At 35.2% G+C, this 26,607-nt stretch overlaps 1 protein-coding gene across 1 annotated transcript in view; it reads left to right on the forward strand.

Annotated features, from left to right (window-relative positions):
- Positions 1–1,038: 1,038 nt before the first annotated feature.
- Positions 1,039–26,607, forward strand: part of Nup133 (nuclear pore complex protein Nup133) — a 33,651-nt gene continuing 8,082 nt past the window's right edge. Inside the window, exons 1-17 of the mRNA XM_067087150.1 lie at positions 1,039–1,389; positions 4,535–4,693; positions 5,352–5,479; positions 8,171–8,352; positions 9,353–9,451; positions 9,624–9,845; positions 10,815–10,988; positions 12,066–12,201; positions 13,717–13,890; positions 17,099–17,252; positions 18,412–18,574; positions 18,764–18,985; positions 19,833–19,987; positions 21,571–21,691; positions 24,680–24,904; positions 25,700–25,889; positions 26,297–26,430. Coding sequence (XP_066943251.1) covers positions 4,539–4,693; positions 5,352–5,479; positions 8,171–8,352; positions 9,353–9,451; positions 9,624–9,845; positions 10,815–10,988; positions 12,066–12,201; positions 13,717–13,890; positions 17,099–17,252; positions 18,412–18,574; positions 18,764–18,985; positions 19,833–19,987; positions 21,571–21,691; positions 24,680–24,904; positions 25,700–25,889; positions 26,297–26,430 — 2,634 coding nt within the window. The 5' untranslated portion in view covers positions 1,039–1,389; positions 4,535–4,538. The remainder of the gene's footprint in view (positions 1,390–4,534; positions 4,694–5,351; positions 5,480–8,170; positions 8,353–9,352; positions 9,452–9,623; positions 9,846–10,814; positions 10,989–12,065; positions 12,202–13,716; positions 13,891–17,098; positions 17,253–18,411; positions 18,575–18,763; positions 18,986–19,832; positions 19,988–21,570; positions 21,692–24,679; positions 24,905–25,699; positions 25,890–26,296; positions 26,431–26,607) is intronic.

A 26,607-nucleotide genomic window follows, 5' to 3' on the forward strand; every position in this document is an offset into this window, starting at 1 on the left:
GTCAGTCGAGGGAGACGGAGAAGCAAATGGTGAACAGGCGAACAAGGCAAACACCGAAGAATTAAACGCTGCTTGTCGATATGAAAAGGAGAAAAACGATCGGGTAAATATAAATTATACAAATATTAAATACAAAACCCTTGAAGGGAAAGCAAAAAGAGTCCTAAACCTGTTTTTGGTGGCTTACGTAAAACGAAGTAAAATTTACTTTACGATCAAAACCATGAAATAACTTAAGCAGCTATTACTATACATACACAATATATATACAGTATATATATATATATATATATATATATATATATATATATATATATATATATATATATATATATATATATATATATATATATATATATATATATACTGTATATGTACATACATATCTAGAATTACAGTAAATAATAAAAGTTTGGTTATTACGGAACCATTAGGCTTTACCATGATCAAGTAAAGTGAATATCAACGAGAAAGTCATTTTTTGCAGTGGAAGGCGTGAGGCTGTTGAATCCTCTTCTTCCTCTAATGTTCTTTTTATCATCAAATATATTATGAGCTCCCAGAGTGATGTTAATCCTATGCATCCTTGTTTTATTGCGCTTGTAACTTTTATTTCTTTCTCTACAGGTAGTCTACACCCTTCCCTATGGGAATGTTTGTTTTGTTACAGTTCTATGTTTGCAATTGTGTCTCTGACACTCGGGTGAACTCTATGGTCTTTCATAACTTCTATCAGTAGCTCCTTTTACAGAGTCAAAGCTTTAATAAAGTCTATAGCAGTCATTGTTAGTGGCATTTTTTTCTATAATTCTCATCTATACTACAGTGTATGATATCGCCATTCTGCCTCCTGCTGTGACAACTGTGTGGCACTCATTGTTTTCTTCTTTTATTATTAAGTAGTTCTCAGTTTCCTCTGTTATTATCACCACAGATATCTTAAAAGGTAAATTTAAGTCTCGTAAGTCTTAGCACTTTTGTTATTGGTCTTTTACTCTCATTAATCAATTTAGCTTTTGACTGAATTCAGCTTCCCGTAGTGTTTTAGCCTCATGAGGTGTCATCAAGAGTTGTTCGAACATTCCTCTCGGGATTCTGTTTTGCATGTTCATACTACTGTACGCTCATACATTTAAATCCTCATAACATAAATGTCTCAATGTTAGGAAGTATTTTGTAAACTATAACAAATTGTTCAATGGCCAAATGAACAACAGTGAACAGTCACTGCATGGTCTACTTCAGAGTTGTGTTTCGGCGGCGGTTAGTTAACTACGGGTTGGTGAGTGGTTCAAACGTGTTGGTGTAAAGAACGTTAAAATGATCTCTTCGTATTAATCGAGGTTCTATCCGTTTTATCGTGTTTGTGCTTGGACCTACATATTTCAGGTATGTGCGAAAATAACTAACCAAGTAAAAATGAGCTATTTGCTTCCTTATATACTATCAGCACAGCCTCAAAAACTGCTTCCCTCTTCGGCGGCAAATTACTGAAGGCCTTGATGGATTTTTAAAAATTTTATCTAACTGTAAATGATCACGGCTGTCGTAATATGTTGCTTTGCTTTTAGTAGAAACATGTATATTAAAGAAATCTAGACTGTTTGATAATTAGGATAGGTTAATTAGCCCCATCTTCTGCGAATAGGTCACTAAGCTAGGCTAGAAGCTTCCATAGATAAGCGTCTTTCGCTTTGAAGACATTTTGGTGTTATTTTCGAAGATTCCAATACACGATATGAAATCGTAACCGACATGTTTGAAAAGAGCTCTTCATTCTCGTTATTGTGAATCCCATAAACACTAGTATGCGCAAATGATAAATAAAAAATTAGGCTTATCAAATTACGACATGAGACAATACGACCCCAACCCCCTTCCCTAGCTAATACGACAAAACTGTAACCAGTAAACGCCCCTAGGTTACGTTAGGTTGGTATTTTTAGGCTCTTTTAACGTCCTAGGCTATCGTTTCCTAAACATTTTTTTCATGAAAAACCCAAAATGGTCTTTCATGTTAAAATGGTGGGCTGGAGTCTTATTGGCAACTTGTGAAATTTTACTGACATTTTCTTTGATGCACCAAATCATGCATATTACCAAGTTAAGTGGTTAGGCGTCGCAGAAGCAGAGTGGGGATATGGGTAGGCGTGAGAAATCTAGAAAGATAGATCATTGCTTTTACCCTTAGCACATACGAACTTTTGCATGGTCTACTGGTATGAATGTTGAAGGGTGGATGGGTGTTGTTTTGAGAAGAGACTGGAACAGAAACTACTGATTTCATTGTGTTTAATTTTTGTGTTTCGATAAGAGCATGGAACAAAAAAACACTAATATCATTGCTTTTTAAGTTTTGAGCTAGTCCAGCATTGGAAATACAGCAAAAAAGGTATTATTTCACTTATGGACATTAATTGCTTTCAATATAAAATATAGGTTTTCTGTTGTATTATGATGTGATTTACATGATTTTGAGGTTTATTTCCATCGCAAATGAATACATGGAAGATATACTGTATACAAAATTAATAAAATTAACTTGTCATTGTGTAATCAGTAAACACAGTTTTGCCGTATTATGGAGAGGGGGGGTGCAGTATTCTGACAAGTCGTCAGTATATCATTTGCCAGAAATAAGTATTCATTTGCATGGAAATAAACCTCAAAATCATTCAAATCACATCATAATACAACAGAAAAACCTATATTTTATGTTGAAAGCAATTAATGTCCATAAGTGAAATAATACCGCAAAAAATATGTAGGATGATATGTGGTCCACTGATCTACATGGAAGAACACTCTGACTTGTCATTGTGCTGTGGAAACTCATTCCAGATCATTTGAAAATGTGCAATGGCCCTCAGTCGACATGGAATTATTCTCAAAGACATTTCAACAGGGTTACAGCTTAGCCTAACTTATCCAGCATGCTCTCCAAACATGGTAGTGTGGCCTACTTACAAGCAGATCAAAGAAATCTTAACCTAATTTTCTATAACCTTACTTATCTTTGGTTGCTGAGCCCTGACCAGGCTAGGGAGCACATGGGGGGGGGTGGCTTTGCCTTTCCAGGATCTTCCCCCCCAGGGGGCTGTAACCCTGTTGAAAGATACGATAATTTTATGTTGACTTGAGATGGAAACCAAGGCCAAATGCATGCATATGAACAATCTGCCTGTGATCTGCAACTTTGGTGAGCCATCAAACTTCCATAAAAAGAACAGGAACAGAGCAGGTGGCTACTATTCACATCAGTGACAAACTTAGACAAATCATAAAAAAAAGAAAGCAAGATCTCAGAATGAATAATTGACCAAGTAATTTAATGGCTGGTGGTTTTAAGACACTCTGAGCAACTTTTATTTCACATCATTTGTCAATTATAGGATAACATCAAAAGAGACAGCCATTGAATGCTGTTCTGCATACTGACTCACGGATGTACACCATCTTTCAGTTGTACTGTGCCTCTCTTAGTCACCTGCCAACGAAGGAAGAAGGCCAAAAAGGATCTCTTGGTTTTTTGAGGGTATTATACCACCAGTATCATTGCATGGACTTCACTCTTCTTAGAAGATTGATGAAACCACCATGACAATGTATGGGGGTGGTTGGTCATTGCTTTCCTACTCAATCATCTTGGGAGAGGACTAACCTCTCTTCTGTCCTGTTCATTCCTTTCTGGAGGTGCGGAAGACAGACCCCATGCTTCCCTGGATTGCTGACTGTCATGATTCTTCAAAACCAGCCTCGTCCATGGACTTTCATAGGCATGACTTTTCTCCTTTGAGGGGTACTGTCTAGGGCTTTACATCATCTGGGACTGTCCACTGTTCAGCACATAACTGATAGTGTGTGCTCATGCTTGCTTAGATTGGTCAGCAAGGCCACCCTGGCTGGTTCCGTGACTTATTTTTTGCCTGAGGGTAGAGGAGGGGATAGTCTACAATTTTCTCGAGTCCCCTCAGATTGTCTATTCTGGGCACTCTTTGTTAAGGCCCTTCCAGTATGGACAGGGTTGGGCTAGTTAAGCTATTCCCTCCTCTTTGGTAGAGGATCTTTCTCATCCTTTTCTAAAGCCGGTAGTGGCAAGAGTCCGTTGCCTATGGAGCCACAACATGCCAGGTAAGACGAATACTGGTGCAAAGTCATGTTAATGTACATGGTTTGATAGAATATAGTGTAAATAATAATAATGTACTGCACTGTAGAGAGTGAGTTGGTAATTGTGTAATTTTTCTTCATTATAAGCATTTAATAGAGAATACTGTCTTGTATTTTGTAATGATTTTTGTTGTCGCATGAAGTGTGTAATAAAAAAATTTATATATATCTAGGTAAAAAACTTTTATTGTATGGGGTTTACAACTGTACACTATATACAATTTTATTTATCTGTATGCTGCTCTTGGAACCAGTTCACTGCATATAACGAGGGACACCTATATTCTTGCTTAATGTTGCAATCATGCTGTTGATTGTTAATACAGTATAGTGCTTGACTGATGATGTGAATCTTGTTTACTAGGAAAATGTTCACACCAGTTGCTGACAGAACTGGAGGAGGGAGTACGGCTGCATCTTATTCATCTGCAAGTGCAAGAGCTGCAGCAGCTGCAGCTGCCCGTAGAAGAAGCACTAGTGTTTTTAACACCAGCGCCAGACGTTCACCTTTCACTACACCAGGGTAGGTAACTGAAGAGTCATTGGCTTAATTATGCTCACTCTATAGACGTATTTTATTTTTTCTTATTCCTCAGTTTTTATAGCGAGCTGTTTAGTTGGGATTATATTCAGGATTCATTTTGCAAAATTAGTTGCTGTAGAATATAAAAGAAGGAGATAAGTAATCAGCAAATTAAATGTGATACTGTAAATATGTATGTAAATTGCACAGGAAAACCCATTATAATAATTCAGCTCTGTACTCTACAGCTCCTCTGAATGCAGTAGAAACTATTTACCCTTGTTCTTTCATTGATCACTTACAGTTATAGAAACAATAAACTATAAATTTGATATTATTTATGGGTTATAGTTACAGTGAAACAATAAAATAACTATGAAAAAAATATTATGATGTATCCATTAGAGATTACTGTATTGCCTTTACCTTAGTACTATTCATTTTTGAAAAATCAATTTATGTAGTTTTCGTGGTTTTTAGTAGTAGTTCCAGTACTCAAATGTTCATTTGTTTGAGTACAATATATTTTTGATATTTTTATCATTGCTAGATGCCTTTGATAAGAACTTCAACTTTATTCATGGTCTTGTTGCAGTATTAGATTACTTTTATTTTTCTGTAGCAGGAAACAATCTTTATTTGTGGCTCTTTGTTACAGCCGTACGACACCTTTAAATCGTTCGCTTCAGACTTCACAGCTGATAGAAGGCAGTGGACAGTATTCGTTAGAGAGTTATGGAGCATCTTTACCAACCCTTGTTTATGAAGCTCTTACCTTTGCTGACCGTAAGAACCAAGATACAGTGCTGTTGTTAACCTATGTGTGTGTGTGTGTGTGTGTGTGTGTGTGTGGAAATTTATAAAGAGAATATACCTGTACAATATACTGTTGGTATGTTAATGCAGAATGATAGAGCATGTCATGAATAGGTTCATAGTCCATTTTTTTATAAGGTTGATAGTAGCACAGAATCAAGTAGCAATCACCATTATCACATCCAGCCTTATTAATGATGAGCACTTATTCATCAGAAAACAATAATGAATCCATCCTTGGTGTCCCAGGAGAATAGTCATGGCTTGTAGCAATTCATTTGAGTAGAGTTCCATAGATTAATAAACACTCAGAGAACATACTTATGATGATTTTCTGAGAAATAATCCAAATGGGGCCCATAGACCCAAATTGCTGTACAAGTACTTGAACAGATTCATCCATGAATTCCTTCTGGGCAGAATGAAGTTTGAATATCTGATGAGCTGATTCTCACTGCTGGCATTATCTCAATAAATGAATGCCTTGTAAAAAATAGTGTGATTTCAATATGGAATATATACAGTATTCAGTGTTAGTCATGTATGAATGAAACAGCTCTTGAAGAGTTGAAAGAAATCTTTCCACCTTCTTTGAATCCAAATGCCCTTCATATTGTTAGCTGAAAGTTTTGTTTAAATGACTTGGATATTTGTTGACAAATAGGAAGAGATAATGCTTGAATTGGGTTTGTATTTAAATTTGATAGTAGGAACTGTGATGGGAGTGTCAGTCAGCTAGTGTTTTTATCAAATAAGTATTGTCATATTGGAACGTTTTGGCAGAACTACCTCAAGTTATTCCATGGATTCTAGAGGTGAACTAATGTTTTTGTAAGACCCCTGGGATTCCATCCAGTTTATCTGTGAAGATAATTAGTGTGTTCATGATTGTAGTCATGGTTCCAATTAGGCTTCCTTACTCTTACACATCTAATTACAGGTAAGTTTGTGCTATCTCTTCTGGGTAGGATAGGGAGAAGATATTTTGTGGTTAGTCTTTATTGAATTAATCTTATGGGAAGTTTATATCATCATATTTTCACAAACTTTTCTTGTCCTATAATTTCATGAGTAAATGGCCTGGAAATCCTTGACATTACTTACACACAGTAAATGGACCTCCCCAGGATTGTTCAGTTACCATCACTGGGTTACCAGTACTTGTGGAAATAATTCAAATTAAGAATGCTACTCTTCCAATTCAAATTAAGAATGTTTCTGTTCACAGTATGGTAACATATTTAGATTATGAATTATTAAAAGGTATGTCTAAGAAAATAATTTGGCAAAATACAGAGAATAAAACAAACATTGGTTGATGACAAATGCAGCATCAGTTGCTGTGCTGCTTTTAAATGTAGTGAATCCGCTACTCAAAAAAAAAAGGTTTTATGGTCATTCTGTAATTGGTGCTGCTTTGAGCCCAAAGTTTTTAGTACAGTATTACATATTAATAAAGTCCCACATTATACTTTAATCTAAAACAAGACTAAAAAGAATAGCACCCTTTCCTGCCTTTCCTGTGTGATTTGTTGCTACCAGTAAAGAATGGGTTGGATGCATGATCAGAACAATTTAATTCCTGTAAAAGAAGGTCGGTACTATCCCTAAGGGCAGTGTACAAGGCTAGAAATCCTTTATGGATGACTCCAAAGCTCTTCAGAGTGGTATCAGTGAAAAAAGTCTCACCTTCATAGATAATTTAATGAGACAGGGGAGCAGTGCATTGTGGAATGAGGAAATTAAGAGGTTAAATGGAAACATTCTGCCATCTTTTAATTGCTTCTATACCTGACAGAAATGTTGTGGAAACATGTATTTAAAGACTATGAAGAGGTATAGGCTTGGTCCAGTTCAGTGTCACAACTGCTGTAAATGTAGACATGTAAAATTTTTATGCTCAAGTGGACAAAATGTGCTATAGTTAAGTTAAACAAGTCTGAAGATTTATTTAATCATGTCCTGGCAATATACTAACTATCAGTACATCCAATTTTGTGCATAATATGATACAGAAAACAATTGTCAGTATAACAGTATTTGAGTGATCAAATGTAATGTAAACAATGATAAATATTGTTATTTCTAGTCAGTAGTTAGTATAACAGTATTTGAGAGATCAAATGTATTGTAAACAATGATAAATATTGTCATTCCTAGTCAGTAGTTAGTTTCAAAGAATAAATATTGTAGCAGAAAGCTGTTTAGTTAATTCATAAAGTTGTTGATTAATATTTGTAAAGGGTCAAAAATTTGATCCCTCTGGACCAAATTAGTGCTCTCAGCTGATCTATTACTTGCTAATTACATAATGTGTTATGTTGTATTCTGACATACTATAATGCAGGTTAGTTTTTTGTGGATGATGTTGATTGTGCACTATTGCTTACAGTCCTGAGATTTGCAAAACTGAGATATCTACTTAATGAGGTTTCATAGGCATGCATGTGTGAATATTCACTCTTTGCTACCCTGCATCTTCTGTCTGTTTGACATCAGAATACTCATTTATAGGGATATTTGGACCACAAATAAAGGGCTGTACATGGTTGATGGTTTTTGAACAATGTTTTGTATATATTTTTTTTAATATTGTTCTTATGTTCTCATTCAGTAGTCATGCAGGTTAAGCTGCATCTAATGTTTTCTGTTCTTTGTCAGGTAATGTTGAAATGTCTGCAGTTTTGTCACCCTGTGGCTGGGCGTGGCTTGTATATGGCCGCAGACTATTAGTTTGGTGCTACAGAAATGTTAAATATCAGTTTCGTGAACTCACCCTTCCACCATCAGACTTAGCACATCGAGCCCAGTTGGTTGTTGTGTATGCTGCTAATGAAGGACAGGTAGTTATTTTCTCTTGTGCCTAAGATTTTTTGTTAAGGTGTTATAAATACAACATGGGTTATTTTTTAGTTTTAGCATTTATATAAGTAAAAATAAACTAACATTAATGCCCTGATCCTGTGCATTGTGCAGACAAATGTATAGGATGGGAAATTAAAAAAAAAAAAGTAGATGAAGCAGTCTTATTAGTAATCTTAATTTTACAGTTAATTTTCAGATTTCAGAGTTAGCTTAATCCTTTGAGTAATGCTAGTTTTACAGTTGTTAAAGCTGTTGATTTATATCTTGCATGTCTTTTTCTTATATGAGTGCAAAAGAGATACTGTTATTCATGTTAGTTTCTGGGACTCACATCTCTGGCTTTTAGTATAAATCACTCTACATGTGGAATTTACATAACCTCTTTCAGTCTCAGAGAAGAAAGCAACTATGGCCTTATGAAAAACAAATGCTGCAACAGCAAACATAATTCTTGTCTAGTAGTGAGTTAGTTGTGCATGCTGGGCTCTCCCCAGACGAGACCCTTTTGCATTACATATAAAAATTTTACACTTAAATCTTACTTACTGTGGACTTAATGAATATGAAATTCTCTGTTGGGATACATATTAACTTTTGAAATTAATACATTTTTAAGTATATCTCTTAAATTGAATGTTGAGAGCAAAGTGCGCTTTAGTTTAGGTTAAGTACATGGAATTTGTGTTAGCTGAGAGATGACTAGAAGATATTCAAGTGCAGACTATAATATAGGGCCTTGTCATCTAACAGATTTTGTTACTGTCTATTAAAAAGCCAGACTCCCAAAGCAACTGTCAAGTCGAGGTGCTATAAAAGAAAAATTCTCTAAGATTTGCATGATTGTTTGCTATTTGTATGATATAAAACATTAAATTTTCAATTTTGTATATTTTATAATAAATGGATCAAGTTTTGTTTACTGTAATGCAAATGAAAAAGTCCCAGTGATGGAATACACACTGTGCTCTTTCTTTTTAGGTTCCATCATGTGTTGCTGCTTCACCTGAAGGATTTGTTCGTTATTGGCCAAGCATTGCTCATGAAGGCTCATATTTTGAAGTCAGCACAGAATTACAGGTAGGATGTATTTGCCTGAATATCTCAATTCCCATTGGAATATTATACTGCAGTAGGTTGTATGTAGCTGTTGTATCAATCTCATCAGAAATATATAGTAAAGTTCTCTTGTACTTTTATGAAGTGCTGTGAATTTTAAGTGGTAAACTCAAGCTTTTTCAATCTATTTTAGGGTCAAGAATGTGACAGCCTGGTTTTCTTAGGTCCTTCATTGGGATGTTTGTTAGCTACTACCACATCAACCACACTGCTGATTGAAACTGCTGTGGGACCACCAGCCAACCAAAACATTCATGTGAGACATTTAAAAGTTCCAGCTGGTCTTCTTGGTGGAATATCTCGAAGGGTATCCTCTTTGGTCTTTGGTTCCATGCCTACACAAGCACCTGAAGCTGTAAGTATTATTCATCAAAATTTTCTGCCCAGGTTTACTGTCCTGGTTCATCTAGTAATTGACTTGTATGTTTGTCTGTGTTTTGCTCCACTTGTACATTCATCCACTAAGGTTTAAGTTGTCTAAAGCATTGTCATTTTAATACATTGAAAGACACTGATTGAAAACTTCATGTATACAGTGTAACTGTTAGTTCCAAGAATCAAGGCTATTTTAGAGGCCAAAGGTCAAATAGGAATTTAACCATGGTCAAGACTTGAACTTTGAGATGAGACTACTGTATATATTTGGCATGCATACTACACTAACGAAGCTGATATTTAGTGAGATCAAAGTAAAATGGGAATTTAACCTGGGATATAGCTTTTAAACAATATAAAGTTGGACCTCTTATTTATTTTATGTTTTTTTGCATAGTCCACTATTAAAGCCAGTGCACAGAATGAAGTCGATGAAGATCACACTTAGAGGTCAGAGGTCAAATGGGAATTCACAGCTGTTGGGGGGCATTGTGTTTCACTTAGATATCTTGTTTTATATAAGTAACTTACCAAGTAACTACATAGCTGTTAGTTTCTAACTATCGCAGCAGCTTAAATTTTGTAATTTGCGGTAGTTCTTCTATTGTTTTGGTGTAGGTAACTCGCCCCGCCCACTTTCGAGGAAGAATAGGTACAACACAGCTGAAGAGCTCAGTTTGTTTCTGCCAGTCAACGACTGATCATCAGTTGTTTGAGCAGCTCTTGTTTGAAGTTTTCACTAGATGGTGGCTTTCACCTTTTTTTGGTGAAGTATTCCTTTGTTTTGTAGCGCGCTAATCATTATTAGCTTGGCTAATTTTGATTTAGACTTTAATTTACTGATTGTGACTTTACTATATCTGATTCTGGGTTTGTATACTAAGAAATTTCTAAATCCTTATTTTGGTTTGTAAGAATTTTTTCACTGGAAGATAATTTTGTTTTACAGCGTCTTGTGCGAGCAGTTGGTGTGCCAGGTGCTGAACAAGATGAACGTGCTGTGTTGGTCCTGTCTGCTCATTCCTTACAGAAATGGTATTTAGTACCAAATGAACCTGACAAGTTGATATATGAAGTCAATGTTGAAAAGTATATAAGGGAAGGATTTGTTGACCATGTATGGGTATGTAATTGAAGACTTTTTATATTTCTTGTAATAATATTTTGTTTAAGAATTGATTTTTACCTTTAAGATCATAAATGTTGGGTGTAGTATGTACAGCAAGTAGAATTATTTGATTAAAATTAAATTTCAACCTTACATATTTTGATAGCGGTTATGATATATATTCTAATGTTTATTACAGTACCTTTACATACAGTTACAAGTACAAGAACCAGGAATGAGACATTTTGCAAAATCAAGAAAAGCAGCTTCAGAGTTTTACAAAAACTACTGAGCTGTAACATTTTTTAAATGAGAAGTTATTTTTAATGACATAACCAAATTCCTTGAAAATGGTTAAAAGTATCATAAGCAGACTAGCCTTTAGTAACCTGTAACGACCAAAATAAAACATCCTTTTTATAAAAAAAAAAAAAGGAGATTTGTTGTTTTGATTAAGCTAGAGATATGATTTTTAAAGTATAAGCCTATCCTGTTTACTTTTAAGTTAGTTACAATTAACATCTGGTGCACTCCTGCAGTGCCCCACCCAGGAACCCCCCACTTTAAAAAATATGTAAAAATTAATTACCTTTAGATTTGTAATTTTTAAAGTAAGAGTAGTACAATATTTATTTCAGTTCAGAAACAAAAGCTGTGCTCCTCCCACAAGTGCAATAAAATATCCACCTTCCTAATGTTATATGCACTCCCTGGACACTTATTTTTATAGGTAATAAAACAAAAAAGACTAGTTGTTCCTTTTGAAAATTATTCTTTTGAAAATTACCCATGATTTATTTGCAATCTTCACTTCAAGCTGCTAAAAATGAGCAAAAAGAAACTTTAGTATATAATGACGTGTCGAATATCTATAAAGACCTGGAATTAGGCTAATGTCATCACTGGTTCTGCACCTCTGAAGTGTTGCCTGTGCATATAAATCATATTAGGCTTTTATGTTCTTTTTCTCTTCCCTCTAGAATATTCCTGGACAGGGGGGAAACAAAAATTAAGCACTTAAACACTTAAAATTTATCTTTAAGTGATGAAAATACAGGATCATCTTCATCTTACATATTTGTTTTTCTGCAGGGTCGTGAACGTGCAGGTGCTACACAGTTGCGTGTTTGGCTTGTAGATATGCAGCCAACTTCTAGTGCATCATCAGTCATGGTCCTCACCGCAGCAGTAAATCCACAAGTTTCTCAGCAGCTTGTCTATGCTTTAGGTAAGCGCTGTACTTTTATAAGGTTATCTGTGAAGATAAATATTTGTAGTTTTCCAGGTAATCTGTGAATTAAAAGTACACTTTTCATTTCATTTAGTAGTATAAATTAGCGGGTCACTTGTTACCAGTGATTGTGGAGAAGCATATGAAATGGTGATTGGCTCAAAATTGAAAATAGCTGCAGATCTGACCAGAACCTAGAGTGGATATAATATATCGTAGCTGAAAAGAGGAGTGAAAAACAAGTTATCAGCTGTGTTACTTGTAGTTAAACCAAGGTTTATAATCTAAGGTCCTTTCCATTCCTCTATGGACTCTATAGGCCTCATTGAACTGGGATTAAAAATAGCCTATTTGGTTGATTGCAGCTTATATTATGCCAAAGTAGATTAACAAACCATATACTAGGCTAGGTATGAAATTTCACAAGAGGTTTGAGGAAACTTTTACACCAGTATCTTTGGTTAGATATTGTTCAGAAATTAAAATGACTGGGAATTATATTGATATGTAAAAATGTGATGTGAAGAAAATGTATGAATAAATGTATCCTTTATACCTTGCTATAGGCTACTAGACTCCTTAGTTACATAAATTTTTCAGTTGTCCTGAGACATAGAGAACAGGGACTCTAGTTTTGATTAACTTTGCAATCATGGAACCACCAGCAAAGAAGTATGAAGCTGGTTTTAAATTGATGGTCATTGAATGGTCCAAGGAATCAAACAACTGTGCTCAGTTGTTATGAGACTGGAAAACAGATGGAGCTATTCTAATAAAAATGCCCCAAAAAAAAAAAAACCTGGGTCCAAAGGTAAACTGTGTAGAATTGAATGTACACTGACTTGGTGGGCTGTGCTTCTGCCCCTACCATCAGTAGCTATTACCATAACCACCTTGCATAAGTTTAACCGCCAGTTTTCCAGACCAAGGGTTTGTATGTTAGGAAATATACAAATTACTTAAAAAATGTCATATTTCTGGTAACTGAACAATATGGGGGATGAATTGTTTTGAGAAGCTGAAACTGAAGCCAAAGCTTATTTTCCAAATTCAAGCTTGGATCTGTATAAGAATATTGTAAACGATGATACTCAGGATATGTTTTGATAAGCTCTTTGCTTTGGGCAGTGTATGATTTGGTAGATTTTTTATCTGGTTTGTGTGATAACTAACCTTGTTTAAAGGAAAACAATTCCGAGAGGCTGCCGACACCCGTGCTAAAGAACAGTGTTCCAAAAGCTGTAAAACAATAGATTTAAAGTCCAGTTCTAAGATGCTTTTTTTAGTTGATTCAAGTGTCAGTTTACATTTTGAAATATATGTTATTGTATGTGGGTAGATAAATGTGACTTGAATACTCGCCATTATTTTATTTCACTTTTTGTTTATCTTGAGGGAATTTTTGTCGTTTTCTTCAACACTTATGGTTTTTATCCTCAGTTTTAATACAAAAAATTAATTTCCTGTAAATATGAAGTATAACATAACTTTAATAAGATTTTCATTTTACAGCTACAATGGAAACGGGTGGAAATACACCTCCACTGACAGTCAGTAACTTTTCACTACTCAAGCACTCAGAATATTATCAAGATTCTGCTGAAAATGTTTTGCTGGCTCAGAGGTTTCTTTTGTGTGGCACGACAGCGTACATATACAATAAAAACACTGTGTTGTGTGTCTCAGGTATTTGATATACAGTACTGTTTTCCTAGTCTTATGGTTTTGATATTTTTTAGAAAAAAGTAATTATTCTATGCTTTTAATTAGATACATGCAGTATTTGTTGTAAAGCAATTGTAATTCATACAAGAAAGTAGTCTTTCCATGCACATGCTATCTGGATCCTCAACAATGTCTCGGCAACTTGCTTCATTTTTTATGAATCTGCCGTGGGCATAACAGCTCTGTTCACTTTCCTCCAGTGTTTACTTTGGAGGGAATTGCTATGCTAGTGCTTATTACTGTACTAAAGTTCAGTAAGTACAGTGACCTGGCTGAGATAGTCCAGTGCAGGTATATATTTACCTTGCAGATCCTGTGGTGTTTCATCATTTTTCCTTCTTGTCCGTAATTCTCTTGGGTTTCATCCAGGTTTTTATTTAATAATGATCATCTTGCTCATATGTATGAAGGTCAGTTCTTTTATTTAGTCATCATAAAGTAAGTTGATTTTCAAAGATATCAGCAAGCTTGTTGACCACACATCCTTAAACATGTCTGTTTTTTTTTATGTAAGAATGAATTTTTACCTATAGTTCTGTAGTTCATGAATATGTCTACAAACTCTCTTATAAATTTAATACAAATATTGGACAATTTAAAACAGAAAATGATACTGATTAAAAATATTATGAATAAAATTAATGGTACTCTGAGTAACTTGCCACGTACTGTCCATTTGAATACAAAAATTTGGGATATTCCCAAAAATGTGTGATATTACCTATAGATAAGGTAAACATCTCAGGGTCATGAATCCTTGAACTCTTGTGTTTGGGGTAAGTTAACTTCAGCAGCAACCAGAGCGGTAGTTTTAACGAGTTATAGTGGCATTGTTCTTGAGAGCGCTCAATGCCAGGTAGAAGACCCCATCAACCAGAACTGTCTCCTTGTCACCTGAAGTTGCTAGGCTTGCCTGTGAGGAGAGCTTATCTTTCTATCCCTGATAGGCAAACTTGTGCAAGAAAAGAGTGGTTACTCTTTTTGTCCTAGTAAAGGGGAAGGGCCAGTGGTGAAGTCCTCTGTTAAGGGGGATAAGGAGAAACAGGAATGTACTTCTAGAGGCGGGGTCCTGTCTCCAGTAATTCTGGCAGTCTTAATGGTAGATCAGAGCAGAACCATGAATAATAGAAGTCTTCAGATAAGTTATCAGCTCCTTTTTCTGGAGATAAGTACCCCTATTCTTGCCCCAGCCACTAGACTTCAGCATCAGCTCTAAGAGATTCTTGGTTTTGGACAGGTGATTAAGGAGGTATGGAACTGGTTACTTTGTTTGTACCTGTTGTGTGTTAGTGTAACCAAAGACAACAGGAGGTTGGAGACCAGTTATCGACCTTAGCTGGCTTAACAAGTATGTGCAGCAGACCCCATTCAGGATGAAGATAATGGAGCTCGTCTGGTGATCCATCTGGAAAGGGAATTAGTATTATCCTTGGATATCAAGGAAGAATACTTCAGAGTTGCTTTTCACTCAACACCAGAGGGTAGGGTGGCCGTTAAAAAAACATAAAAATGGAAAATATCTAAAGATAAGAAAATTTTATAAATGTGGTTTCTTCTTGCATAACCAAATTCTAGATCATGACATTTGAAAACCCACGTGTAATGCCATGAAGGAGAAATTAGGAAAGTTAGGGACAGATTTATATAAATATGATTTGTCATCTGGCCATAGTGGTACTATGTAGTGAAAATCATTGGAGCAAGTGATATCTATACCTCACTTGAGTTCAAGTTTTTATGTGTCATGTGATATCCATCTTATACATATCTTACATGAACACTTTTTCAAAGTAGATTCTGTGTTACAGAGATAAGCATGCTTTTATACTTAATGTAAATATGTCATATCAAATACTTTTTTGTCCTTATACAGTAGAATCCCAGTCCTCGACCATATCAGAACTTGACATAATTGAATTTCGACGTGGAATGTTTAGTAAATTTTGCATTGGAGCTCTAACAAAAAACTGGAATCTGACCTGATAAACCACATGATTTCTGTAAACAAAATGTTTCTTGCCTCAGTTAGTTGGGGCTAGTTGGCATTATTCCCACATCGTTTAAACCCCACTCAGCTTTGCTTTGAGTGTTTTGATCTATTTCTTTAGTTTTTGTGGCATTTTGTATGTATTTTGATAAAAACGTGGGTCCTATGAAATACAGTACGCTATTGCGTGATTAATATACGTACAGTACAGGGTATTTGAGTGGACTCTGTATGAAATTTACCATAAATACTACTGTACATAAACAACGTTTGTGTTACCATGACAGGTCACCAGGGCAGCACTATGGTTTGTTTACATCCACTAATGGCAGATGGCTGAAAGGCAACCTGCCGACGTATCCCAGCAATTTTTCATAAGTTTGTGATAAGATATAATTTGGCTTATTTTCAGTACAGGCAGTCCCCAGTTATCGGCGGCCTTAGTTATTGGTGACCTGGTTTTATGGCACTTGTCTAGTGACGATGATAACTGGATTTTCAGCACCTATGTGCGCCAATCCCCACTTATCGATGCTGAAAACCCTCAGTTATTGGCACTGATAACCAGAGATCCGCGCTGATAACTGGCGGTTGGCACTGTTATTGCCGATTTTCAGTTACTGGCGATTTTTGGTTATCGTCATGCCATTGGGAACGGAACCCCCGCCGATAACCAGGGACTACCTGTATTTTATTAATTTGCTGCAGTAATTAGGCTTGTTTTTCAATGTTTTATTATTAGCAATAATTTTTGTGCCTACCCAGTACAGTACAGTACAGTACAGTACCTAGCCTAGCCAACGGTGCTTGGTCTCCTATTGGTAAAAGTGTATGGCCACATTGAACATAGGGCAGATTTTTTATACAGTACAGTATACATTTAAAAATAAAAAAAGTGCGTCAAATATGGTATGTTATTTAATTCTGAACTTATTTAGTTGTAATTTGTGTAATGTTTTGTACAAAAAGGCAAGTTAGGGTAATAACTGGTGGTTGAGAACAGATTAATCCTTTTTTGTTATTTCTTATGTAGAATATTGATACGGATCTCGACTGAGTTGGATCTTGGCACTTCTTCTGGAATGGATTAGCATCAAGGCCCAGGGTTGTACTGTATATGTATTAAATAACTTTGATATTCTCCCGGAGACAGTCTTCACTTTCCGTACAAAATTTTTTCAGCTGTTGGTGAAGGTGACGCTGGTGACAGGGTCGAATTTTCTGGTGCAGGTGATAGTATTTTGGGTGTTGGACGATCACAAGGCCTGCCTCTCTTCTTCTCTGCCAATCATGGAATAATGTCAATCACAACAAATCAGCACCTAAATCAATCAAGGTAATTTCTTTGAACTTGAATTAAAGCTTGCCATTTCTCCTGAGACACAGCAGTGTTACATTTTGATTGTGTTTTCCCTCAGTTCAGTTAAAAATTTCTTTTTTCATCATCCAATGTCATTGTCACTTGCACTACAATCTATAGCTAACTCAAAAGTTCAAGTAAAAAACCATGGCTCAGTGAATAATGTATAGGAAACAATCATTACCAAGTAATAAAGATAAACCAACAGACAAAAATATGTTGTTAGACTTTGAATAATAATGCAATAATGTACAATATTATAAAATCCATAATATTTCAAAGTAAAAAAAAAATAACCTCTGTAATTTGAAAATTAAAATCTGGGTCAAAATAGAGAAGACTGTATGTTCACAAACCCTTAAAGTGCACAATTTACAGTAAATTTAAAAAAAAAGGCTTACCAGCTCCAGACATGATGTGTTTACTGCATGGGCCGACACAGAGTAATGGTTCTTTAGTCTTTCCAGTTACGCATCATCAAAGATGGCGGCCTATGTATATGTGCCATAAGTCACTTCTTGCAGGCTGACATAGGATTGAACCTAGGTAATCGCTGTGGTTAAGAGAAAAGAGCCCCTCTTATCTTTGAGTCCTTGAGTCCTATACTCCAAGTGTCAGCAGCACTTATACTTGGCCTAGACTGACTAATAGAGAATTCTTTTATATTAATGGTACATCATGGAACCTGAATGGACCCATGAGAGTAAATCCTTTGAGGACGAACATTGGCCACAATATCAAACATAAACAAAAGGCAGCCTGATTAATCCAGTAAGGAATTTTGTAAAGTATAAAAACAAAGAGCTAACTAGCAAAAACTCATGAAAAAGGATGCTTGCTTATCAGCCATTTGACATATTATGAAGAAGAATACAACACTGAGTACTGTTCATTTTAGCAGTTATTCAGCTTTCAGTTTTTTTGCTCCAATCATTTATGAAGCAAATTGTTTGCAAGTTGTATATTTCAGATATTCATGAAAATAATGATTGGGAAAGGTTAATACTTTTTTACTCATATGTTAGTATATGATGTGGACATGATTACATGATTAGGTTTGTATGGATATTTTGTGAAAATTTTCTTTTTTGTATTTGAGTGTGAATTTTGATGCTGTTTAACTTTTGATTTAAAGTATCGTAATGAATGAAAGTGTGGCTGAGGAATCATCAAGAGTCTGTGAAACACTGAATCTCACAACTACTGGACTAGATTCCATCACAGCTAGCAGCGATAGTACGGCAAAATTTAAAGCAGCATTTCTTCACTTCAACAAGAAAAACATTGCTCAAGCACAGGTACCTGTATAGTGATTATAACTTATCCTTATGATATCTCAAATGGAAAGTTGCAATTTGTTCCGTTTTAAATGCTATAAGGTATTACTTATATAAACATATATATCCTTAATTCTAGGGTAAAATTGTTAATTTTACATAAGTGTCACGACACTTTGAGAATATGTTTTCTTCACATTGTGTCCTCAGGCTTTGTTGGACGAGCTGTTCCCAGGTTCAGACAACACTCAGTTGGACAGCATAGTCATTCAGGTGTCAACTCTTGTACTTGACGACACACCAGCAACTGACCCTCGCTGGGCAGAAATCAACCAAGCAGGTGGCACTGGTGCCCCCATGTCACTTATCATACAGAACTTGCTTTTTGATAAGGCTACAGCTCATCAGCATTACATGACCTTTTTACATCAGGTTTGTCGTATATTAGTTATATAAGTGAATACTTTAGCTAAAGCTATGTAACTCTTAATCAACTAACACTTGGTGTTTTTAGGTGATCAGTAGCCTATCTTATTATTTTAACTCCAATCATGGAACATTCACCATAGACATTACTTGAGGTTCCTTGCAGTTGCAACCCCTTTTATTTCTTTTACAGTACTCTGTTCATATTATCTTTCTTCCATCATACTTTCCACCCTCTCCTCACAATTGTTTCATAGTGCATCTGCGAGGTTCTCCTCCTGTTACACCTTTTAAACCTTTTTCCTCTCAGTTTCCCTTTCAGTGTTCCTTTGCCTTATGAGTTAAACAAGTTTTTTTTTTTTTTAGTTACTATTTCATATAAGAAGAGTTGTAAGTCAAAATGGATGTAAGTCGAACCTTAGAAACTGGCCGACATACTGGGTAGGGCATAATATCAAACCTTTGCTATATAAAGTACCTACATAGTACTGTAATGTAATGTACAATCATTATTTCAATCTTTTTACCATAATATATTTCTATTGATATATTTTAATCCTTTATGTAATGTATATATGTACAGGTAGGCATTGAGTTACAACGGGATTAGGTTCATGCATGCATGTCGGAAGTCAATTTTAAAGAAAATCAGTTTGCAATTCATTCTACAGTACAGTTAACACTGTATGATGCTGCTGATAGGGCAAGGTAACAAACTGATTCTGCCTGAGTGATGAGAGAGTTCTCCAAGATGGCGCATTGCTGAGTAACTCAGTTGGATGGTACGTGTGCATTACACAAATAGCTTAAGGCAAAAGGATATTCAATCAAGTTTTTCGTTCCATGTTTTCAGATAGGGCTGTGGCAGCGCTTAAGCACAGCAGTTGTAGATGAGACACGTGCCTTAACACGAGTTCTTTTGGCTGAGCACAGTGAACGCTTAGCATTTGCAGCTGCTTTACGTGCTAGACACAATGACCATCAACATCTTGTTGATGCTGCCATAAGGTGAGATAAGTAAATGTGGTGTGTATTGATAAGTTTTTTTGCAACTAAAAACCAACATATTACCTTCAAAGTACCAGCTGTTATTGCAAACAGTATATGAGACTGGTAGTCAGAATGCTTCTCATATTATAGATTTACATTTTAGGGTCAACGCTTCTTATTAGAATACAGAACTATTAAGAAGTGTTGATCCACCAAGAAAGAGCAAAAGAGGTTCACTTTACTGGTCATAAATTTTACCTTTGCAACACAATAATGCCATCGAAAGCGGATCCCCATGATAAATTGATCAAATAAGGATACAAAAAAACCCTAATGTTAAACCTAAGTGGGAGGATTCCTGTGTATTACATTTTCTTAATAGCATTTCTGAGATTGAAACTTAGCAAGTGAGTTCAAGAGAAAAAAGAGGTTGGATTAAAGAGAAAATGACTATGTGCATAGGGAAAACTACAAGTCGAGGTTACATTATTTCTTTCATCGAGACCTATTGAGAGCAATAAGACATCAAATTAATGAGTTATGAATAACGTCTAATTTATTGCAATTTAGAAAGGTATCAAAAAGAAAGGAAGTGAGAGAACACATAATCTATTAGCCTAACAAGTCTCTGCACTGCGGGGATGCCTGGTATGAAAAAAATTTCATAATTTTGTTCAGCTGAGAGAAATTGATTGAAATATAATAATTTGCAAGGAGCTTTCAAATTTTGTACTTAATTTTCATCATCAGATAGTTGCAACATTTCAGTGATAAGACACAACAAAAGAAAAAAGTAATGACGAACACGGCCAATTCATACACTGTTGCCCCATTTGTAGGAGATGATAGTGATTCCATGTGTTTACTGGTAGACCTAGAAAAAGGGTCCTCCTGTCTTTAGTTTGCTTAACCTCCATTTTATTGGTTTGTCAGTCTTATGGAGACCCTGACAGGACTATCAGGTATCTCCTTTGAGGATGAACAGCTGCTATGCTGTGGAGAAAAATTGTATATATATATACAGTATATATGTATGTGTATGTGCATCTGAGAGATTTATTCAGTAAATCACCAAACATGTAGGCCATAGCCCCCAGGTTTGCGGCATTCTAAATTTTGTCATGATTTAAGGAGGATGGTTACCTAGCATATTCCACATTTTTATTCCTTCATGAGAGTGGTAAACTGACATGGATGCCTGTGCTGTGTGGAGGAAGTAGTGATGCATTGTGATTTTACTTGGAACAGTCCAAACAAAACTATTATGGCTTTACTACTATTATGCCACTGTCCATTCAAAACCCTTAGCAGGACCGATGGTTTGGATGCATACGTAGGCTTTGGTGAGTCTTATCTTTTCTTCAGAATGTGTCTACAGGACCTGCTTCATTACAGCATGGCAATAGTAAATGAACTGGTTTGTATTGAAGAAATTAAACTTGTCTTCAAAAAATTTGTATTTGTATTTAACTAAACATCTAAAAAATCTTGGTGGAAGGCAGTGCTGTATATATGTGGTAAAGCAGTGTGAATGATGTGTTGATGTAATGAAAGGGATACTGTTGTTCCTATTGGAAGTTATCAGTTGTTTTCTTTTTCAGGCATGTACTTGCAGATCGTAATGAAGCTCCCTCTGGCAAACTGACACATGCTGATTTGTTTTACCAAAGAGTTAGCCAGGTTGAGGCAATTGTCTGGGGCTTGTTAAGGGCACAAGAAGATGTAAGTGATGTTAATATTATGATATTAATAGAAAGAATTAGCTTTTTCATGTAGTGTATGTGATGCCTCAAGTGTCTCGTTGTAGATAGTACTAAAGGTTCTCTGTAACAAGAAGTTTAGTATAGTTCTGTACTGGACAGTAAAGTTTTAACAATTACTAATTCTTTTTGCTGACCATCAGTGGGTCCTAGGTCATTCAAGAGCCTGTAAAGTACTCATTGTTGTTAGATGATCTAGCCATGTATGTAACTAAATGTGACATCTGATGCTTGCCAATTTTTGCAGAATAATATTAATGGTATAATTAAGTGGTCAGGCTGTAACAGTTGTGAATTTTCTGGTTCCAAAACTGTCAGTTCAGTAAAGTCAAAGAAAGGACGTTCATCATACTTTGAAAGATGTAATTCTGCCATTTGAGAAAGAAGTAAGAGTTTCGGGTGTGAGTATGACTTTTGACTTAAAGTTAACTTGGTTTAGTCGTATAGCTCTGGTCAGAATTAATGTAAAAAAGCAGTCAATATTGATCTCTTACTATAACTGTGGTGCAGATGGTGAGTCCATGCTTAGGCTCTATATTCTTTATGTAAATCAGAGTGCGATTATGTTTGCCTGTTATATTCCTTGGCACATAGTACTAAATTATGTGAATTGGATATACAGTAGATCCCCGTTAGATCGCGGGTTATTCTGTAGAACTTATCTCTAAATATATAGCAGAAAATTTGCTAATTTGCTAATTTTTTTTGCAGAGCAATATTCACAAATTACTATATTTTCATTTAATTTTCATGACTAAATACATTTTTTTGTTAACAAAATTATTTACTAATTTTCAAATGTTAATTTTAATGTAAACAGCAAAATATCAGTAAAATGCTAAATTAAAATCCTGCAAAATCACAAAACAGCTTACCAATATTCATAAACACATTCTCTCTCTCTCTCTCTCTCTCTCTCTCTCTCTCTCTCTCTCTCTCTCTCTCTCTCTCTCTCTCTCTCTCTCTCTCTCTCTCAGTATACATATCCTTTAATGAAAAAACTGCAAAATATCAATAAAATGTTATTTCACTCACAGAATCCATTTATACTGTATTACAGTATATTGATGTATTACTGTAATATATGTATAAATAAAGAACGATCAGCCCGACTTTTGTAATTGTTTTTACTGTAGGTATGTGTTACCATATTTTTTTCTTTCCCTGACTTACTGAACCATATTTCATTATAAATTTAGCTGACTCTGTGGTTATCACACATGTAACAGTACACAAGAGAATACTTTATCACTCTTCATGTTTCATCTCTAATCACCATAAAAATATTTAAAATCTGAATTTCATACATAAGCAAAACAGTGTTATACTGTACTCTCCTCCCCATCCTGTCAAGTCAAATCTCGTCCCTAGCTACTGTGCTGAGACTTCATTTGTAAACACTAGCTCTCTCTCTCTCTCTCTCTCTCTCTCTCTCTCTCAACTTTCATGTGCTAAATTAAAAATAATAATTCCATTAATACATTCATTTCTTTTAGAAACTAAAAAATTATTTTCCTAATTCTTTCAATAGCAGGCTCAGTCAGCTGATTCTCAAAGCGTAAACATTACAAATTTCGGGACGATCGATTTTTATTATACATATTACGATGATAACAGATCAGTATAAAACTGTACAGTACAAATGAATTCTGTAAGTGAAATAACATTTTATTGATATTTTGCTGTGTTTACATCAATATTAATATCTGAAAATTAGTAAATCATGTACAGTACATACACAAGAGAATATATTGTCACTGTTGATTGCATTTATAATTTGGTATTTTTTCAATGCATATTTAAATATTTAAGTACTGTAAAGTATTCAACTTTACTTGTGAATTCCCAGTGTTTCCCCTATCTGAAAAAAAATGGGACAGCTTCAATACTGTATTGAGAGAAAATGGCTGTGTTTGAATGTAGGGGGGACTTCGAGTTTAGTTTTCACTTGTAGCTGTAAGCCATATGTTTTTAAGGGTAATGTTGTAAGATGACTTTGAAATTATATTAAAGGGTTTTAGGATGATAGTCTAAGGTATATTTGGTGTTTGAACTGTTAAAATAGGTAGTTATAAGCATTTTTAGAAGGGGTCTTCGGTGTTTGAACTTTTAAAGCAGGCAGTTATAAGTGTTTTTAGAGGGGTGTGCCAACTTATCACGGATTTTCACTTACCATGGGTGGTTGTGGGCCCTAACCCTCATGATTACCAGGGACCTGCTGTACTTCATGTCAGTACGTAAAAGTCTGACAAAAAAAACCCTGCCGATAACCGGGAACTGCCTGTATGTATAATTCCTAATTGTTCATGCATGGAACAAACCTGGGTCTTAACATTAGGAAGCTGGAGCAGGAAAAGTGGAGAAAAGTACGACAGCCAGTGAACAGAGAGCCAAGGGGAATAGATGAAAGTAAACAAGAAATCACTGCAACTCAGGGCCAAAAGGACTTTGCAAAAGACCTGATGCAAAAGACCTTCAGGACTGCTTTGATTGTACTATGCGAGGTACACTGTAGTCATGAACATTGTATGGATGCATCCATGAGGTGACAGCCTCATGCATTCACTATTATAATAAAAAATATTGAATTGCTTCCTTTTAGTTAATATCTTTCCCTTCCCTTCCCATAAGACTTTGGAACTTGATCCTTGTTTCTGTTTTTCCCAATTCATACAGACTTGAGCAGTTGAGTTGTTAAAATTTTATGTGATTAATCTTCGTGGTGATCCTATCCCATATTTGTTAAAATCAGTCTTTATATCGGTTTTGTCTTTAAAATGTGTACTCGTGAATGATAGTATGGAAATTATATTTCTTCACAAATATCCTTTTGGAGTATACTGTTCATATACTATAATACAATTGTAGAGCTATTGTGTAATTTAAAAGCATTTCTAATACTGAATCTTAGATTTTAAAAACATTGTAGTCATGATATCTGCTTTTGAAGGTACTCTCAGCAGATGCAGCACCAAGGGATGCACCAGGGACAATTCATGCTGTAAACAGTCTTATGTTAGGTCTTATGTTGGCTGCAAGATCAGTTAGTAGCAGTGTCAGTGGTGTGTCTCCCTCAACAGCTGATCCACCTTTAGAAATGATCCCTTGGACTGCCTCCCAGGGACCTAGAGGGATCCGTACGCTTCTATTACAGCAACACAACACCACTGTTCAGGTAAGATTGACTAGATAATGATTCACTTAGTCTTTGTAGTGTTGTTATTTTAGCTACTGTATAGTGCTGATATTGAACAAAGAAGTGCTTAGAAATCAAATAAACTGGATTTGGGTATCATTTTTTCAGATGAGAAGTATTTGAAATGAGATATAGGGAGTACACAGCCAGGGCTTCACTACAATACTTAGTTGGTGTTTGTGAATGTTGCGCAGTTCATTAAACAATTAAGTTTGTCACAAATTTCTTTTAAATTTCTCCTTGATTTTTATAACCTACCTTTCAAAAGTGAAGTTTGTTTTATATTTCCAAAGACTTGTTTCCACTTTCTTTTTCTTTTTCTAGTTCAGTCTATCAGTTCATCTCTGGGGTCCCTTGTGCATTCCGTGCATTTGGTTACAATTTTGAATCTGTCATATATTGTTTCTTGTCTAGTAATTTGATCTTCAGGAGTAATAGTTTAATCCAAATACTTCTCATCGCAAAGGTGTTAAAATCATCTCAGTATGCAAGAGTCATGCTTTTAGAGATTGTCATGATAATGGAAATTTCTTTAATGAGCCTCATTTAAATCTTTTCTTTAAAGCTAGCTTTTGCCCACTATTGACACCCTTCCTTTTCTTTCAGGTTTAAAGGCAAGAAAAAGTTATTCTTTATTTACTGTGTTTCTGTAAGCATTAGAAAAAATGTATGCAGTCAGAATACATTACTCAGACTGGAAGTTGAAAATAGTATTTATTGTATTTTGTCTATTGCAATTTTATCGTTGAAAATTTGAATTGCTGCTACCTTCAGGTTGGTCTAGATCGAGCTGAGGATGGTGCTACAAGGGCTAAATTGTACTCACAGATGGTTGATTTTGCTGACCTTATTTTAACTGGTTATCAGCCACAGTTAAGATCTTTGTTACAAGTTAGCCAAGATTCACACAGTGCCCTGTTACGATCTTATGAGAGAGATCGATACAACCTTATTCAGCCTCTTGGTAAGTGCAGTTTAGTGCTCATTGGTATTTTATCCTTTCTTTTAGGGGTTGCTGTAAATGTCTTAAATATTTTAGCTGTTTGCATATTGATCCTGAGTATTTATTGTACATAATTTTAAACATTACAGATGCAATTTTTACTCTAGTCTTGACTCATTATTATTTTTTCCATGTATAGTAGGGACGCAGTTGATGACTCATTATTATTTTGTTAATCTTATATACTACTTTTGTAACTTCCTAATGCACAAGTTTTCAACACTCCAGCAATGGTTGGCTGCAAGACTGTTTATATACCAATCCCAGCAGTCATAACTGTACTATGTGTCTGACACTTATTAATACTAATATTTGGTGAGTTTTTTGTGTCTCCATTTGTTAAGCTATTAATGTTTATGCATTTTTAGTTCAAGGCGAGCAATATGATCAAGCTGTTGGTCTGGCGGAGAAGTATTGTGATTTCCGAACGTTGGTTGAAGTTTGTGATCGGACAGAAAATAGAGAAAGGCTTAGTCAATATATGACACAATTTGGATCTGAGGTAAGCAGTTTTCATTAAGCTTATGAGTGCTGGTATGTGTTAGTTTTTTTTTTTTTTTTTTAACTGAAGGTTTTCATTTCAATTGCTTATACTCTTTGTTAAGGAAGAGATGGGCTTTTTTAGATTTAGTTCCATCAGTGGATATTCAGTCATATATCAATAGTAAAGGGATGTTAA

Source organism: Macrobrachium rosenbergii, chromosome 43, assembly GCF_040412425.1.
Source record: "Macrobrachium rosenbergii isolate ZJJX-2024 chromosome 43, ASM4041242v1, whole genome shotgun sequence".
In the NCBI taxonomy this organism is placed as follows: Eukaryota; Metazoa; Arthropoda; class Malacostraca; order Decapoda; family Palaemonidae; genus Macrobrachium; species Macrobrachium rosenbergii.